Source organism: Chlorocebus sabaeus, chromosome 1 (assembly GCF_047675955.1).
Source record: "Chlorocebus sabaeus isolate Y175 chromosome 1, mChlSab1.0.hap1, whole genome shotgun sequence".
Lineage (NCBI taxonomy): Eukaryota > Metazoa > Chordata > Mammalia > Primates > Cercopithecidae > Chlorocebus > Chlorocebus sabaeus.
This window is the reverse complement of record NC_132904.1, coordinates 79592362-79612162: the sequence shown is the minus strand read 5'-3', so window position 1 is coordinate 79612162 and position 19801 is coordinate 79592362. Positions and strand designations below refer to the sequence as shown.

The following is a 19801-nucleotide window of genomic DNA, read 5'->3' as shown; positions in this document are numbered from 1 at the left end:
AGATGAGGTCTCACCGTGTTGTCCAGTCTGGTCTTAAACTCCTGGGCTCAAGTAATCCTCCTGCCTCAGCCTCCCAGAGTGCTGGGATTACAGGTGTGAACCACCAAGCCTGGCGTGGCTCTTTCTTATCAAATTCTCATCTTAAATATACCCACTTCAGAGAGAACTTCTGTAACAGCTATCCAGTCTTTTCCTCCTATTTTAATTCTCTACTAGCACTTATCACTGTCTGATACTTTCCTTGTTTATTTATGTTATGCTTATTTTCCCATTCATTCATTCATTGCTCTATTTTTATGCTGTATGAGAGGGGGACCTTGTCTTCTTGTTCATCATGGTATCCCCTGCTTCTGGATATGTGACTTGTCCATACTAGATGCTCAGGACAAATGTATGAAATGAGTGAATGTTTTTCTCACCTGTAAAATGGAGAGGCCAATACTTATGTCTCAGAGTTGTTGAGGACTTGCATTATCTAATTTGATAATACAGGTAAAGTGGATAGGTCTGTGTCTAGCACATTGTGTTTATAGAAACTATTATTTTCTAAGTATCTGGCTTATTGTAGACGTTCAACAAAGCTTAGTTCCCTTTCTTCATTTCTTGCAGTCTGGATCACCTGCAGTATTTTATATTTAATTGACCTGCACTTTGGGTCCCCCAACACACACAGGGACACTGCATTGTAGCAAGGTTTGACTTTCTCTTGGGAAATTATAGTTTTCTTCTCTTTGGTTATATGATCTTTGCCAATTAACTCTCCTTAAGATCAAAGTGCTTTGGGGTTTGATTTCCTCATCCTAGTGTTTAGTTTCTCTGAAAAGCCCTCTCAGCTTTTGTGTGTACTGATCAGTTTTTCTTTTGCGTTTATTTAATATTTAGTCTACTGAAATGTCAGGCAATGAGAATACAGACAGGAATTTGCAGGAGCCTCTGTCCTTAAGGCCTAGTGGAGGAAATAGAATACATAAACCAATAAGAATAATGAAGTGTCTGGCTAGGCGCAGTGGCTCATGCCTGTAATTCCAGCACTTTGGGAGGCTGAGGCAGGCGGAACAGGTCAGGAGTTTGAGACCAGCCTGGCCAACATGGCAAAACCCCTGTCTCTACTAAAAATACAAAAATTAGCCAGGCGTGGTAGTGCATGCCTGTAATCCCAACTACTAGGGAGGCTGAGGCAGGAGAATTTCTTGAACCCAGGAGGCGGAGGTTGCAGTGAGCCAAAGTCACACCATTGCACTCCAGCCTGGGCAACAGAGTGAGACTCTGTCTCAAAACAATAAAAATTAAAATTAAAAAATAAATTTAAAAAAATTGTCTATGGAAAAAGTCTGCAGAACACAGAGGAGGCACAAAGTAGAGAGTGACCAGTTCACAGGGAGGGTGGGTACGGTTTGAGAAATAATTGGTTGTTTACCATCCAGTAAAGAGAGATGAGCCCTGTGAGTAAAGGTGTCTAGGGGCCCATGCTCTGGGAACTTGGCAAGACTGTGATCATAACAGTAGTCATAGTGGTAACAGGTTATGAGAAGCAAAGCCTGAAAGATAGGAGGTGCTGGGCTGTGGAGGACTCTGCCTGCCCTGCCGGAGAATTTGAATTTTCGCCAACAATAACAGTAACAGTAGCAGCACCTAACATTTATTGAGCACTTCCTCTTTGCCAGGCCCTCTTCTTTGTACTTTATTGTATTAATTTATTTAATCTGCACAACAGTCCTATGAGGTAAATACTGTTATTATCCCTATTTGTAAATAAATACACATAGGATAGGTATTGAATTTGTTCTTAAAAATAATAATAAATAAATAAATATAGGCACCGAGAGGACAAGGAACTTGCCCAAGGTCACCCAACTCATCAAGAGCATTCAGAGCATTTAGAAAGAGCAGTCTGAGGATTCAGACTCAGGCAGTGTGGCTCCAAAGTTTGCCCTCTTAACCAGGGCACTGTACTACTTCTTACAGACATCTTTGTGGGGGCAGCCAGAGCCCTGGAAGAGTTTTAAGTGTGGGAATGACATGATTAGATTAGTTCTTTGGACAGGCTGCAGTGGAGTCGCATTGCATCTTGTACAAGTGTTCATTTCTAAAAGCACTGAAGGCAAAAAATGCCAAGTTCTATTTCTTCTTGCCTCTGAGTGAGGTTTGCTATGCTAGTGGTGGCATACCACATCTTAGACAGTCCAACACAGCAGCTTCTTTCCTCTATCCTTAGGACAGAGGGCAGAGTCTTTGGAAGACCTGCATATAATAGATGAATCATCAGTTTGTGTTGAGGGACCCTGTTGTTTGAGAAGCACAAAAGCATCACACTCCTGCAGAAACTGAGCCCCTCAGTGGTGACAACAGACTGAGCCTCCCTTCATTTAGTGTATGGCCAAGCCTGTGCATTGCTTAGATAGTGTTTTTCCCTGCCCTTGTTTCTCTCTCTAGAGAAGTCCATAGTGATATGGGTGCACATTAGACCTGTGATGGTCTGCATTGCATTTGGCAACAGAATGGAAGAAGGACAGCCTGCAAGTGGGGAGGCAGGAGGAAGGCAGGGAAAACAAGCAGAACACAGCAGCTGCTGCCCAGCTACCAGAGTCTGGCCTTGGTGAAGGGAAGGGCAGGGGCCAGGAGAGTAAAGGTATGAGAAATGTAAAGGAAGTTAAATATTCTGGACCTAATGACCAATTGAATTGGTTTCCTTTAGCTTTCTTCTGATCTGAAAACTTGGTACCTCATTGTATCTTTTTGTTTTCAGTCTGTTAAATGCCTTTCTAATTCCAACTACGTTATGCACTCTCCAGCTTTAATACACAGTACTCGCCATGCTCTTGGCTTATGGCTACTGAAATAGGCCTAAAAGTCATCTACAGGTGTTCGGAACCTTGATTGGTCCATCTGTTTTGTCATAGTGGTACAATATTCTGTTTTATTACTTACAAACTGACATTATATGAGGTCTCTTGATAGCAGCCACTATGTTATAGTACAAGATTTATATTAAGTTCTCTGGTTTCTCAAAATTGAAATGATTTTGTAACTGCTTTAAAGAATTGTTGATACGATTACAACAACGATCAAAACAAAACAAAACCAGCCAGTACATAGGAAAAAGAAACTAGGAGAAACACATCAAAATGCTGACAGTGATTGCATTCGTATTGGCAATTTCATTTTTCTCCCTTTTCTGTGTTTCCAAAGTTCTGAAAATGTGTCTATGGTACATGCAAAATGTTAACAACTTGTTTTTTAAAAAATAACAAACTTCAAAAATAAAAGCTCTCTGTAATCTCATAATTCTAGCATAACACATTTTTACTTTTGAAATGCTCTTGTTGATATACATGCGTATTTTTCATAGCTGCAGTCCTGACAAATGCAGCTTTGTGAATTCTTTTCATTTTACAGCCTATTGTCAACACTATTTCATTTTTCTACATAGTTTTCATAATTGGCATTTCTAATGGCTGCCTTGCATTCCATGGTGTTGATGTTCTATATGGAACTTTCCTTTGGACATTTTGATTGTTTCTAGTTCTTCACTCTTTTAGATAAGAGGTAATGAATATTTTTGTTCATTTGGCATTTTGGGTTCATTCAGTTATTTCCCTAACGTGAATTCTTAGCAGTGAACTAACTGCATGAAAGGTTTGAATTCTTTTATGGCTTTTGGTATGTGCCAAGTAAGACCCTGCCTTCTAAAAGAGCCCATTGAATGTGGATGGTCACTGGCTTCATATATGTGTACCTGTCCCATGTTTCCCTCCCCACTATTGAGCCCCTAAGATATTTTAATAATGTGCATTGGAAAAGATATAAATATTTTAAAAAAGGAAAGAAGCTATTCATAATCTCACCATCCAGAGGTAAGAATTTTAAAAATATATTTCCTTCTAAGTATTTATTTATTTATTTTTGTTTTTGTTTTTTAGAGACAGGATTTCACTCTGTCTGGAGTGCAATGGCATGATCACAGTTCACTGTAAGGCCTAACTTCTAGGCTCAAGAGATCTTCCCACATCAGCCTCCTGAGTAGCTAGGAGCATAGTCATATGACACCACACCTGGCTAATTTTTAAATTTCTTGTAGAGGTTGGGTCTTGCTATGTTGCCTAGGCTGGTCTCAAACTCCTGGCCTCAAGTGATCCTTCCTTCTTGCCATCCCAAAGCACTGGGATAATAGGCACAAGCCACCACACCCAGTCCAAATATTTATTTCATAATGTTGTATCATGTGGCTTCTCTATTAGCCCTTCTTTATTGCTGTATAGAGGTTTTACTTCTCCCTCCATCTTGGGGGTCCTCTTGGCCAGATGTGGTGGCCCACACCTATAATCCCAGCATTTTGAAAGTCCAAGGTAGGAGGATCACTTGAGAGCAGGAGTTCGAGACCAGCCTGGACAACATAGTGAGAACATATCTCTACAAAAAGTAAGTAAATAAGTAAATCTTTGTGCACATTTAGGAAGCATTCTGTAGGAAAATTCCCAGAAGCAGAATTTTCCTCTTGCTGGGTTGAAGTGTGTGGACCTTGTGAAGACTTTTGATGAGTATTGAAAGGCTTTTGATGAGTATTGATGAGTACTGAAAAGTTGCTATTGAGGAAAGTTGTGCCTCTTTCTACTTCACCTGTTAATGTTTGGATGCCATTCCTGCCTTCAATAAGTTAACACCAGTGGCCATTTATTTATCTGTTTATCTTGAAATAAGTTTGGACCTCTCTAGTCTTTTGTTCTTTGTATTTATTTATTTGTTTGTTTTTTTGTTTGTTTATTTATTTTTGGTGTTTTTGGATCCCTGGGCATGTTGTTCCTGGGATTAAAATCCCAGAATTTATGTTTTCTTTAGGATTTCCCTCATGTTCCATCTTTTGGTAAGTTTCACACATCCACATCTTCCACCCAGCCCTCAAACTATACCCTGCAGCATGGTTACAGAATTATTGATTTCATAGACTTTTTGAAATCTAGAACTCTTTGAAAGAGACTACTTATTTTGGCTTAAAAATTTCCCCGTTTTTGGCCGAGCGTGGTGGCTCATGCCTGTAATTCCAGCACTTTGGGAGGCCGAGGCGGGCGGATTGCCTGAGGTCAGAATTTTGAGAACAGCCTGACCAACATGGTGAAACTCAGTCTGTGCTAAAAATATGAAAATTAGCCAGGCATGGTGGTGGGTGCCTGTAATCCCAGCTACTCGGGAGGCTGAGACAGGAGAATTGCTTAAACCTGGGAGGTGGAGGTTGCAGTGAGCTGGGATCTCGCCATTGCACTTCAGCCGGGATGACAAGAAACTCTGCTCAAGAAAAAAAAAGATTCCTGCTTTTTGGCCGTTTCTTTAATAAATACTTGTTGAATTCAAGTTTAAGGAGCCCAGAGTTCATTGTTATGTGATGGAGTCTAAGGTATATGGGAATTGAAGAGAGGTGAATTTCGGCCAGATTATGAAAAGCCTTGTTACACCAACCTACCTAAGGAGTTTAACTGCATCCTCAAGGCTGATAATTAGTTGGCACTTTTGGGAAAACACTTCGTAGACTGGCCGCAGGGAACCTGGTTAGAAGTCCCCAGGAGGCTGGATGGGGGAGAGCTGGACGAGGCCCTGAGCCATGTTGGTGCAGTAGGGACAGGGGTTAAGCAGGGGTGTATTCAAGCAGGCCTTGGTGACAGATAGGTGGTTATGGTATGCTGTGTGTGTGTGTGTGTGTGTGTGTGCATGTGTGTGTGTCAGTCCCTGTTGACGGAAAATTTGTACTCTATCTTCTGCATAAGAATTGGCCATGATGCAGGAATTTGCTAAGATAATGCACTGGAAAACACTTAGGAAACTAAAAGTGCTCTATAGATGTAAAAACATATTGATAGTGACAGTATGTAAGAAATTCTGCTCAATGGGGCTGATTCAAGGATGCAATAATGGTCTGCTGTGTGTAAAGCTCTAGACAAGTAGTCATTCTTCTGCTTGACACAGGACCTGTCACAAACTTGAGAGACAAACTTGGGAGAGCTCTTTTTTTGTCTTCATCTATTCAGGTTGCTGAGCATGTGGACACTTGCTTCCCTATCACTTTTTCTCCTGCTTCCAGTGAGGAGGGAGTCTGAACAGCTGAGGGAGGGGTCCAGCCTGGTATGACAGTCTTCCATCGGGGAGAAGACATCTTTGTTCCTGGTAGGCCTCTGGTCTCCAGGGCAGAGGACCATCAGGGGAAAGACTTGAGCCCAGTTCTGAGCCATGGCTCTGACCTCTGGCTGCCTGGCCAGGCTGCTTTGTGTGTCCAGCCCGGGGGGAGGAGACTGAATAAGCCGATAAGAAGGTTCTTCCGGTCCAGCCAAGCAGGCGCAGGGAAGCTTCTGCAGAGGAAAGATTAGACACGGTCCCTGATTTAGAGAATACAACTGGGAGGGCAATGGGGCAAAGCCCAGAGCTCTTTGCAGTGGTATTGTTTATTGTTGGAGGACAACAGAGGGAGCCCCACCTGCTTGTGCAGAAGACAGAAACAGTGAGTTGGGTCTGCAAGGTCCTTTTTTAGAGCCGTTTAACAAACATGTTTTGCAGACAGAAGTTCTCCAACTTGGAAAGGGGTTGATGAGTGGGACGGGTATCCTTTTTCTTCCCCCAGGAAACAAAGCAGGAGCATTTCCAGGCACATCTGAGCCTCTTTGTCAAACACCTGCTCCCAGGTGCTGTGGTACAAAACAAATGAGCCCCGCCTGGGGAGTTAACTGAGTGGGTCCTAAGCGGTGGCCTCCTCCCTTCTGCTCTCACCCATCTGTGGAAAACCAAATCTGTGCTTAGTGCAGGGTTGCTCCCTATGGCCAGCTTCTCACTATGGCAGAAAGAGCACCAGAAGATAATTCAGGTGTTTGCTTGGGTTAATGCCGACAAAATGCTGCTTTGTGAAATCATTCTCATGTTTGGAATCCCAAATCTGTTTTGTATTTCTAGGAATGAGGAAAATATCAATACCAAATACAAAGAATAAAAGTGAATATTTGATTGTCTTGATTTTTGAAAATAGTATTGTGGAGGTCTCAGGCCTGCTTTATTTTTCATTTTCATTTTTACTTTTTGCATATCTTAAAAAGTATTCCAAGGGCTGCTTCTGAGTTCCTTCCTCCTAACTCCACCCCCACACCATGGCATGTGTTCATGCCAGTCCTCCTGATGGTTTTGTCTGTGGCCTTGCCCAATAAGGATTTATATTTGCAGATCTTATTTGTCCTGGCAGCAGCTCTGATTTGGAGTCAGCGGACCTGTGTTTGCTCTTCTGGCTCTGTTGCTTACATGCTGCGTGGCCTGAGGCAAGTCACTATCTTGGTTTCAAATCTCATCTCTGTAAAATGGGGAGAAAAAGATGAGCTCCTTCTGCTTCCTCAGAAATGTTCTGTGTCAGAGTGAAGTGAGAGTAATTTCTAAGCTGTATGAATGTGTGAGAGTTTTGTTTTTATTCATGACACAAGCAAGCTATTGTTTGATCCATTGGTTTTGGCTGCCATACTGTGGATGCTTGGTTTTGAGGGAAGTCGGTGTGAAAGAATGAATCCTCCTTGTAGAGACTCACTATGCTGAGACATAGTTTAGAGAAGGCAGTAATACACACAATGAACTGGAAAAGCAACTCCAGAGTCTGGGTGGGACATTCCTTCTTGGGGTCCCTGTCCCATGAAGGGGTGCAGCGAGGCAGACAAAGAGAAAGACAGAAAGATTGAAACAGAGCACCCCGAATAGATCTTTTTTAAAAAACAGGGCCTCTCTCCCTGTATTAGGAAAACTTACTTTCTTTTGAATCACTACTATAGACTGAATAAAAGGGCAGAGTATAATTTAAGAGTTGGAGGTTATCTTCTTTCCTAGAAAGAGCTAAATATTATAGCCTCCCCAGGGGCAACTACTGTTGCCAGTTTTTTTGTATCATTCCAAAAATATCTTGTGCCTATACAAATATAGACTCATATGCCCCCACCATTTCTTCATACTATAAATACACCATTCTTTGCCTTGCTTCTTTCATTTATTATATCTTGCAGATATCCATAGCAGGCTGTGTGGTGGTCTATTGTTGTATGGCTACCTTAATCTATATAACCATTTTCTGCTGATGGACTTTTAGGTTGTTTTTGTAATTGCTATTCCAAATACTGTTGTAATAAATATCCCACTACATGTGCCTTTGTGAGTATAAATGTGATAGATTCCTAGAAGTGCAATTGCTGGGTCAGAGGGTTTGTAATAGCGTTTTTAGCTTTCAATCAATAGTGCTCTCCATAGAGGTTGCATTGATTTACCTCCACCAGAAGTATACAAGTGCCCCATTTCTCTATACTGTCACCAGTACAGGATAAACTTGGCCAATCTGAGATGAATGGCTTGTTATAACTATATATAGTTAAAATTATAATTTGTAATTATAAATTTACTATAGTTTGAATTTACTTTCGTGAGTAAAGTTGATCAGTTTAAAAAAAAAAACATAAGTGCTATTTTTATTCCTTTCTTGTGAATTATCTGCTCATGTCCTTAACCTGTTTTTTCTAGGGGATTATTGAATTTTTCATATTCATTTTATAGGAACTTTCTATGCATGTAATCAGTTAGACCTTAATAATATATATTGCAGATATTTAGTCAGTTCTTCATTTTTACTGTTTTGCCATTTAGAATTTTGAAACATTTAATGAAATTTGTCAGTCTTTTTACTTTATAGCCTTGATTTTGAGTAATTCTTAAAAAGCCTTCTCTACTTTAAGATTTTATATGTGTGTGTGTGTGTGTGTGTATGTGTGTGTATAGATATATAATGTTTTCTTCTAGTACTTTTATGCCTTCGGTTTTTTAGATCCAAACTTTGAATCTATCCAGAATTTATTTTAGTATAAGGAGTGAGACAGACCTCCAACTTAATTTTTTTCCAGAAAGACCTGGGTTTTGAATCCAGGCACTTTTACTCATTAGCTGTTTGATTTTTGGACTAATTAATCTCTCTGAACCTCAATTTTTTAATCTGTATAATGGGAATAGTAACACCCATTTGATGGACTACTGAAAAGATTAAATAAGATTACATGTGGAAAACATTTAGCACCATTCCTAGCACACAGTGTGTTCAAATCATGGTCCAAATGGCCAGGAACCTGGGAACACATAGTATGTTCGGGCAGAGGAGAAATTCTAGATGGCCAGGATACCGAGGCCACCTTGTGACTCACTAGTGTGTCAGAGTAAGTCAGTAACTTCATCACCTAAACCCTCAGTTTCCTCATTTGCAAAATGATGAGAGCTTTCTCTTGAAGTTGTTGGGAGGTCCGGATTAGATAATGTCTGTGAAAGAATTTTGTAAACTATAAAGGGCCATGTAAAAATGCTGGAGTTTACAGTCTGGTGAATAAGGAGCAGCCACAGCACAGGTGGGTGTTTGACATTTGTGGCCAAGGAGAATAATTAACTTGCAATAACATGAAATTAGCAGCTGATGTAAAGCAAGTGAGCTTGCAGCAGTTGATTATAATAATAGTTAGTAATTGCCTCCTAGTGATTAAGCAATAATGAGCTTCCAGGGACAGAACCTTGTTAGGTGGAAAGATGGATCAAAGGCTTTCAATTCAACGTACACTTACTGAACACAACAGTGGGATAAGAAGAGACAGGTGTCTTGTTGAGGTACAGTCCTTGTCCTTAAGGATAGTAGGGGTGAGAGACACATATAGCATGGCTCCTTCCACGGGCCAGACGCACACGTGGGGACATACTTGGAGGAAGGTCCACAGCGCTCTGGGATCATCAAAGAGGGTGAGACTCACCTGCTGAGCCCTCTGTGCCAGTCTGAACCCACCCTCCAGAGTCTGGCCCAGATTCTAAAGAACCCCTATGATGCCTTCTTGAAATTTTACTTGCCCTTTTTTATTCCTCTGGCTGTTTTGGATTTATCAGGGATATCTTGTTTCTCATGCCCTGCCCATCACCCTCCATAGCTTCTGGGCAAGCATGGTATTATGCCTAGGGCCTCAATTTCTACTGCGATCTGAGTACTGAGATAGGATGTCCAGTTCATTTTGAATTTCAGATAAACAACAAACTTTAAAATATGTCTCATGCAATATTTGGAACAAATTTATATTAAAATGTATTTGTTGCCATCTGACCATCTGAAACTGAAATTTGACATGGTCAGGGTGACATGACCTGGATTTCTTATTTATTTATTTATTTTTAACTGTGTCTGGCAACCCTACCTGGGCAGCTCTTATTTCAAATGCTATAAAATATAATAGTGTTTACTACACTGTTTCATGGAGCCCTAGTAGCAAGGCATATATAAAAGGTGTTTTTTGCCCGGCTGGGTGGCTCACGCCTGTAATCCCAGCACTTTGGGAGGCTGAGGTAGGTGGATCACAAGGTCAGGAGATCCAGACCATCCTGGCTAACACGGTGAAACCCCGTCTCTACTAAAAATGCAAAAAATTAGCTGGGCGCGGTAGCGGGCGCCCTGGCTGAGGCAGGAGAATGGCGTGAACCCAGGAGGCAGAGCTTGCAGTGAGGGAGATCGGTCCACTGCACTCCAGCCTGGGCGACAGAGCGAGACTCCGTCTCAGACAAAAAAAAAAAAAGGTGTTTTATATAAGAAAAGAATTCTCAGCTAAAATGTTTGGTAAATCCTGGATTAAATGAAGTTAACTAGCCTTCATTATGGGAAGTTTCAGAACATTTTAAACCTCCAAGATTGGGTGATAATATTTAGTATTTCTCAGAGTTATGTTACTGTGAAGCTATCCTCTATACCCCCCACTTAGGGTCATATGACCAAACGTTGAATGAATTTTGAGGGTCTCTGGTAATCGGTTCTATTTGCAGACCATGAGTTCTGATTTTGGGTTTTGGGAAAATACCATTCTATCGAAAAAAATTTATATAATTCTATGATGTTGTTTTTGTTTTTTAAATTAATAAATTTGTAATAAAATATACACATAGACACAAGTATATGTAAAGAAAAAGACTAGAGCCAGGTGCAGTAGCTCACGCCTATAATCCCAGCACTTTGGGAGGCTGAGGTGGGCAGATCACCTGAGGTTGGGAGTTCGAGACCAGTATGACCAACATGGAGAAACCCTGTCTCTACTAAAAATACAAATTAGCCAGGCGTGGTGGCGCATGCCTGTAATCCCAGCTACTGGGGAGGCTGAGGTAGGAGAATCGCTTGAACCCAGGAGGCAGAGGTTGCAGTGAGCTGAGATTGTGCCATTGCACTCCAGCCTGGGCAATAGGAGTGAAATTCTGTCTAAAAAGAAAAAAGAAAAAGACTAGAAGGATGTATACCAGAATGCTAACTAATTATTCCCCGGAGAAGGTCTGGGTAGGGAAGGAGATGATAGATAATTTTCTTTTTCTTTTTGCTTGTCAGTATTTTCTGCAATCAGTATGTATGACTTTTGTCAGAATGGTGGGAAAAACTATTTATATATTTTTGAAAGGAGTACCTGTCCGTATATTATCTTATTTGCCTGTCACGCAACTCAGTGGTATAGGTTCTAATATCATCCCCATTTTGTGGATAAGGAAACTACACAGTACTCTTTAACAGACCCAGGCCCTCTGGCTTCATTGCCTACGCTGCCTCTTTGGTATGAAAGAGTAACCACACTTGCTGCCATGGGAAGGGGCCTTGTTGCCTGTTTACCCAGCCCCTCCCTTTACAGACCAAGTCAAGGCCCAAAGGACCTGCCTGAGACACGCAGTTTTTGAATAAGGACAAGTCACCAAAATATTTTAGGGGACTGGGGTTGGAGGTGTGTCAGAAAGTTGGGGAGAAGACCTGGCCTCTGACTTTATCTGTTATATTGAGCCCTAAAGGGAAAGAGGAAAAATGCACAGGTGTGCAACAGTGAATACAGGCTTTTTTTAAGGCCACTTATTCATTGATTTATTGATAGAGTCCCACTGTGTTGCTCAGGGTGGAATGCAGTGGTGTGATCATGGGTCACTGCAACCTTGAACTCCTGGGCTCAAATGATCCTCCTGCCTCAGCCTTCCAAAATGCTAGGGTTACAGGCGTGAGCCACGATGCCTGGTAAAGGCCACTTTTAAAAAATGGTTTAAATGCTGCCAAATTCACATTGCTTAGAATGGTTTTTGTTTTTCTTTTCAAGCTTTTCTTACTAGATTTCATTTCCTGTGCCTTTTTAAAATTCATTTTTTTGTCTTGCTCATCTATTTTTCCAGTTTGAACCTTATCCATGTATCCATTTGTTTACAACTGTTGTGGTGATGATGATACTGGGGATTTTGCTTGCTCATCTGTGCTCCTGTTTATATTCCCTATGCCTGGTACTTACTTACAGGGATGAATGAATGATGACTGAATTGTGAGAGTGATGCAGCTGAAGTGTGACTTCAGGTCCTGAAAGAATCCTGGGCTGGAGGGCAAGGTGAGGAGCAGCGCTTGTGTAATCTGAAGTTCAGTGTGTGGCTCCATCAGTGTGAGTGTGTTGCTTCCAGAGCAGGAAGATTCTAGAACAGTGCAGTTCAAAGGGCCTGGGGCCTCATTCAGCTGAGCCTCTAGCTCTCATGACAGAGAGACAATATCAATTACAAGGCAGGGGGTAGCAGCATCCTGTTGCAGAAAGAACTAGGCTTTGGGGTCAGATGGATCTAGGTTTGAATCCTGGTCCTGAGACTAACTAGCTGTGTGATTTTAGGATGATATCTCTATCTCAGCTTCCTCTTCTGCAAGTTAGGGATAATACGAGTACTTACATCATAGAGTTATGAGGATTAAATGAGCAAATACATGTAGAAGAGTACCCAAGACATAAAAAGCGCCAAATATCAATGTTATCAATGTTAAGCTGTTATCAATGTTAACAATAATAGAATATAAAATACAGCAGTAGTGTTTGGTTAGTAGCATATCTTGTGGCATGTCTGCTCCCCAGATGAGGCATGACTTTTGTTGTCAATTTAGGGCTGGGTGTAAATGCTTCTGAATGGGTTTCCCTTATTCAGGGGGAAATGCTATCTCATCACATGCGGATTGGTGATGCCTGGGCTGTTACTTTATGTACCAAACAGAAGGGCTTCCTCAAAGAGTAGAATTTTGCAGATAATCTTGTGATCTTTTCGTTCAGTAATGTATTTTCCATTAGAAGCAAAACAGTAACTACAACAGATAACCTGGAGTTTACAGTCCAGCTTTACCCATAGACAGCCTGCATTATTAAAGACCAATTTTTACCCAGAGGTCCATTTTAAACACATCCAACATTTTGGCATGGTGGCTCATGCCTGTAATCCCAGCACTTTGGAAGGCTGAGGTGGAAAGATTGATGGAGGCCAGGAGTTCAAGACAAGCCTGGGCAACATAGTGAGACCCTGTCTCTACAAAAAAATTTAAAAAATTAGCTGGGCACAGTGGCTTGTGTCTGTAATCCCAGCTACTTGGGAGGCTGAGGCAGGAGGGTCGTTTGATCCGTGATCGTGCCACTGCACTCCAGCATAGGCAACAGAGCAAGATCCTGCCTCAAAAACAAAAGAAAGCAAAAACAAACAAACAAAAACACATTCAACAGAGCATTAATTTCTTATAGAAAGGGGTAGTGTCTTAACTTATTCTGTAGCCTGCTCCAGGTGGTAACCACATGAGATAATGTTCACTATGACAAAGCCTTTTTTTCCACCTTCTTTTTCTAAAGGTGCATCACTGGGGCACTGTGAACCTTCTTTAAGAGCCCTATTTCTAAAATCTTTATTTTTGACATTCTCCTCTGGATTTCCTGCTTTGGTTCTTTGACCTCCAGCAAAGATGTAGAAATGAGTGTGTGTCAAACAATCTAGGCACAGAAAAAGAATGCAGTCCGGTCCTGTGTTTCCTGTTTCTTATGGGCTTATGAAAGCAGAGAGTTGTGGTCCACAGAGCCTCATGCCTTCCTGCTGCCCGTGTGCCTTTCCGTGAGTTTTATGATTTTTCTAATAGCTTTATTGAATTTTAGTTTACATATCATGTCCCTGAGTGTTTATCAGGAGTTTGACTTTGATTCTTGTTTAACTTCTACAGGGTGGTAGAGTTTTATATTTGAAGCCAGAGGGGAAGAGGAAAGAGTGATCACATTGATTAAGTGCCTGTCCTTCATCATGTAATTCATCCATCTTTCTTGAGCTTTTGCTCTGAGCCAGCATTGTGAAAGTCACTTGGGTGGTGGTTCAAGGACATGAATGCGAGAGCCAGATTATCTGGGTATGAATCTCAGCTCCACTAGTTATCAGCTGTGGGACCTTATGACTGCTTATTTAACTTCTCTTGTGTCTCAGCAGCCCCCTCTACCAAATTAGGATACTAATAGTATAGCATCCCTCTCATAGGGTTGTTTTGAGGATTAAATGGCTTAGTAATATAGAATGAGACGATGATGATGGGGAGGGGTTAGGACTCTACCAGACGCCTCATTGCTCTCATGCTGCTCACAGTTAGGGACTCAACCAGACACCTCATTGCTCTCATGCTGCTCACAGTCATGAGTGTACACGTGTGTAGGGCTGAGGTGCTGAGGGATGGGGCCGGAGTGTGAGATATGTGAATAATTAATTACAGGTAGCATGGTGAGTTTACAGCAGGAGAGGAGGAGGGCATTGTGGGAGCCTGGAGCGGGGAGGCCCAGGCCCTTCGTAGGTTAGAGGAGCAGACTGGAGGAAGTCATGTTGAAGCTGAGATCTAGAGGAGGCTTGGGGTGGTGGGCGAGGGTGCGAGGTTCAGTTGTGTTTTGTGTTCTAGGCAGACGGAACAATATATGTGAAGGTCTGAGGAGAAAGGCAGTCCCATGGTATTTAAGCAACTGAGGAAATCCAGTGAGCCTAGAATGTGGATTGTGAGGAGAGTGGTAGGAGACATCGCTGGCAGTGACAGCAGGAACCAGATCATGGAAAATTTGAGAATCATTTTAAGGAGTTTGGGTGACAAAGAGCTAGGCAGTGCCCTTAGGGGCTCCCATGCATTCTTTCAAGCATCACAATTCTGTGGTATAGGTGTTATTAGCCCCATTTTGTTGATGGGGAAGCTGAGGTTTTGAAAAATTGTCATTTGCCCAAAGGCACAGGCTTAGAAGGTCAGTGCAGCCAGGTATGAACCTCGGTCTCTCTGGCTCCATTTTTTACGATACTATATGCCTTTGGAACATGAAGTCTGGCTCTTAGCTTTATGATTTCAGGCCACCCTCTTAATTTCCTTTAACCTTAGTTCACTGACCTGTAAAATAGATAATGTGTTAGTAAATACAAACCTTGTATACTTGTAGAAACAAATGGAAATACACATAAAGGGCCAAGTATAATGCTACCACTGCTCATGGACCCAGATTCTTGTACAGAGAAATATTTTTCCTTCACAGTCCCAGTGAACTGGGATGGAACCCCATGAGCTGCCACCTACATGTTGGCTTGGTTGTCAGTTATTTTTCCAAGGATTAATTGAAATCTACACAGGCATCATCTTTGCACACACGGAATTTACTCCCCTGGCTAGTTGACAGGTTCAGCTAATTGGGCTCTGTTCTCTGCCCTACAAGGCTACAGGCACTTGAGCTCCAGGTCTGCTGGTAGGAGTGACCCTGAGGCTTCCCTACTCTCCCGAGCACCTTTCCCCTCATGAGCTCCCTTATTGCCCGTTTCCTGTCTCTCCAGAGTCTACTGGGTCTGTTCTGCCTACACCTTAGGAAAAGGTGCCTTAGGAAAAGAGCTGCACTGTTGGCGCAAATTGTTATTTAGCTTTTTTCTTTTTTAGCTTTTTTTTTTTTTTTCTTCATTATTTAACTTTTCTCATGTTGGTCTTGAGGGCAGACATTGTCTCTTCTCTGTATTTCCTGTAGTACTGTAGTAGGCACCCAGTAGATTACAATTGCTTTTACCAGGATAGTGCTTTATGTGTATCAAGGTTGGTTTTTTCGTTTTTTAGGCAGAGTGTTGCTCTGTCACCCAGGCTGGAGGGCGGTGGTGTGATCTCGGCTCACTGCAACCTCTGCCTCCTGGGTTCAAGCAATTCTTGTGCCTCAGCCTCCTGAGAAGCTGGGATTACAGGAGTGCGCCACCACACCTGGGTAATTTTTGTATAAGGTTCTTTTGTAAGTTTTTAAAAATCTTAACGGCAGTCCACTGAAGTAGACAGAGCATTCTTTTAGTATGCCCTTTTAGTCACAGTCTTTCTAGCGCAGTTGGAGAAACTAAGGCCTACACATAAGCAACATGCCCATTAACTAATTTTTTTATTTCAATAGGATAGACATTTACAAAGTGTAACTCTGTCCCAGGGGCTAGAAAATAGAGCTGAAAGGCTTAATCCCATCCCTTAAGGATGAGGCAGATATTTGAACAAAGAATTGTATACAGCAAGTGAAGTTTTAGGACAGAGGAGTGGTGAAAGTGTTTAGCTTTATTTGGGGAAGATCAGTGAAAGATTCAAAGAGAAAGAGATGCTGGCATTAGACCTTCAAGGACTTCAAGGCGCAGAATGGGTGGAAGGGAGGGCATCCCAGGCAGAAGAAATGGCACATACCAAAGCCCAGAGGAGTGAACAGACAGGCACTTTGGGAGGCCCTGTAGCATCAGCATGGCTGGCAGGAGATGTATAGGAGGTAGAGGGGAAAGATGGCTATGACTACCATTGGTAGGACCCTAAGACTTCCAGAAGCAGGAGACTAAAAGGGCCCTTTATAGTTCCTTCCCCTTCATTCAGTCTCCCCGTCACTAGCACTTCTTTCCAGTCATATACATTCCATAAATGTCCTTTAAGCTCTGGATGGGCTCTCTATTGTCCTTGCTTTTTTGCACTCCAACTTGCCTGCACATGGATTTGTCGTCTCCTTTTCATGCTGAAAGAAAACAGATTTATTGCAGGAGGAAACTGTGACATGATAGCTTGGAGGAATAAAGGTTACCAGGTGAAAGGACATCTGCGTCATTTATTCTCTGTGGCATGAGGTAGCTGAGAAGGAATAAAGTCCGTCTGTGACCAAACACCTGTGTTTCTGTCTCGCTGGCAGGGTCACCAGAGGGGAGCTTTAAATTGCTCTTTAAATGAGTCAGACAGACCTGTTCCCCCAGAGACGAGGCTGGTGCAGCTTGAGCTCTGTGGGCAAGTCTGACTGGGCCCTTCTCACTTTTGCCTGTGTTTGCCTTGCAGCTGTGTAAATGAGTATGGAAGATTATGATTTCCTGTTCAAAATTGTTTTAATTGGCAACGCTGGTGTGGGGAAGACGTGCCTCGTCCGAAGATTCACTCAGGTAAGGGAACTCATAAGCCCAGGGTTGTGTTTGTCAGTCTAGCCTGAGGGGTTGGGGGAATCTGTTGAGATGGATGACCCGTTTCAATGCCAGGGGCTTAGCTGTGGGTTCCTGATGCACCCTTTGAAAGCTGCATCTGCTTTGTAGCCTAGACAAGGGATTTTTTTTTTTTCAATTTTCCCAAGATTAAATGATTATTAAAAAAGCGCGCCACCCTGTATAGAAATCAACATTCTCTCCCATAATTGTGTGCATCTGGGACTACAGAAATGTCACTGTCCCTGCCCCACATCTTCAAATTAACATTTTCAGGTCGCAACAATAAGTCTTCCCAAAGGGGACCTTCCGGAAAAACAAGCTATTTCCTCGGCTCATATTCCGCTCTTTTTGTAGCATGCACCAACAATCTATCCAAGACGTATTTTTTAAACCACCTCCTGGGAGCATGGCCCTGGGAGTCTCCACCAACCCTCCCACGCCTCTTCTTTCTTCCTTTAATGACAAAGGCAAGTGGTTTTGCTGTCAGTGTGCAGTATCCAAACTAAATTATTGGATAAAAGTAAGTTACTAGTTAATAATCCCCAGGTAGAAACAAATGAATCTGGACATCAAACTGAACCTAAATTTTTAAAAACTCTAATACAAATTAAACCAGTCAAATTCTGCCTAGGCCCCCTTTAATCCTCCCAGGAAACTTGAGTGAATCATTTTCATTTAGGAGCAAATAGGCCAATTTTCTAAATCTCTTCAGTGGGAACGACATGAAAATAGTGAAGAATTATCTGAACTGAATTGAATGGTCCCTCTGGGTTGGATTCGATTCTTATCATATGATCTAAGTACAAGTTCCCTTTGAGACTACCCTTTTGAGAATCACTGCTGGAGATTATATACTGCTTTCATATGGAAACAAGTGAGAACTCATTCCGAAGTTGACCTTTTTTGTGTGTTTTCCCCTGAAAAATATGAATGGTACCCTTTGTAGGACCATTACATACATATCTTGAATTTTCATAAAGTATTTGTTCAGCAAGTTGGCACCTGCCCCCCTATCTAAGGCATAGGATAACCTGGCGCTGTGGAAAGAGCACTGGCTTGGGAGTTGAGACACGGGTCATAGTCCTGGTTCTGCCCCTGGCTTGCTTTGTGAGCCTGGGTAAGTTACCTCCCTTTCCTGGGGCTGCCTGTTGCACATTAGGGGCTGGGTGAGCTCCAAGGCCCCTTCCAGCTCTGACAGTCTGTGGTTTTGTGGAGAACGAGAGAGGCAGATTGAATAACAAACAGCTAGTGGGGCCAGAGTCACTTTGGCAATGTCAGGGTTTTTCCCATGATAAGTGAATAGAACCCATGCTTTTTAAGCTGTGGCCTGCTGAAACCAAAAGTAACAAGCTAATAGGCATCTGGGCTCAGTCAGCCGCCATGGAGATATATGGGAAACTCCAACTGGTTTTACTTCTACCTAACATTAGTCATATTTTCTGCTTTTGACAAAAGGATAGGACGCAGAGATGTAGCAAAGTTTTCAGTCCCTTTATCAAAAGTTTCCTTGACCTTGTCTTGGTATTGAAAGGTCACTTAAGACATTGTTCAACCTACCTCTCTCACTTTACAGATGAAAGGTCAGATCTAGAGGGGCTAAATGCCTTGCTTAGGATCTTATATTGTGAGATTAGATAGAGTGGCAAGGCTAGGATTAGAACCCGGGTTCCAGGTTCTAAGCCTGATAATTTCTACCTCCTATACATTCTAACTTCTGAGACCATTCTCTTTAAAAGCACAAACAATGTCATTAGATGTGAAAATGTCTCCATTTTCAACAGTAATTTTTTGCCAAGCACATTTTTCTTCTTTCTTATTTGTCTTTTGTGTCTACATTTTACCCCTCCCAGCCCCTCAACTCCACCATAAACTCATATTTCAGAGGCAAGATTATGTTTGTTTGTATTATTTAGCAGACAGTTAAAATGAATCGAATCTAGCTGTTTTTTAGGCACAGGGGTTGGGGAACAAAATGGTGGGTGAAACATTGGGAAGAATTTGTTTAACTTTTTGGCACTTGTTGAGGTGCAAAACATCTGGAGCTATAAACTTGAAGCTTGGCAGCTTTTGTTTCTGAGCCAAACCAAAACAGAAGAAAATTGATTTAATATTTGAAAGTAAAGTTATGAATGTTTATATTTACATCTTTTGCAGACATGCAGTAGAACATTTTCTTTGGTTTGAAGTTCAATCTTTTAAGCTAAAACTTTAATTAAATAATTCTTAATTAAAGATATCTGCGTCATAGTTGCCAGAACTAATAAAGTCAATTTTACTTTATTTTCTGGAAATTCTGGAATATAAGTAAAGAGGGAAGAGAAACTGGGTGAAGAGTTCTTTCTTGACAGAATTTCTTGCTGCCCCCAACTCCCTCCCTAAGCTCATAGGAAACATTGTGTAATAGTAAATTGCATAAATTATACTTGTGCCTTTGTTAAAATCTCATCTTTCTGGTTAAGTTTCCAGTTTGAAGTAAAGCATTTTGTTTGTTTGTTTTAAAATGGCTTACATCAGC

General features: G+C 41.8%; 1 protein-coding gene across 9 annotated transcripts in view; it reads left to right on the top strand.

Moving 5' to 3' along the window:
* Positions 1-19801, top strand: part of RAB30 (RAB30, member RAS oncogene family) — a 99543-nt gene that overhangs the window by 57918 nt on the left and 21824 nt on the right. For 7 of the 9 annotated variants that reach the window (XM_038005416.2, XM_038005414.2, XM_008020309.3 and 4 more), the window contains one exon: positions 17147-17247. In XM_038005416.2, coding sequence (XP_037861344.1) covers positions 17155-17247 — 93 coding nt within the window. In that variant the 5' untranslated portion in view covers positions 17147-17154. Of the gene's footprint in view, positions 1-6098; positions 6485-12003; positions 12408-17146; positions 17248-19801 lie in introns of those variants that run through there. The other 2 variants (XM_073019858.1, XM_038005417.2) reach the window with 2 other exon arrangements.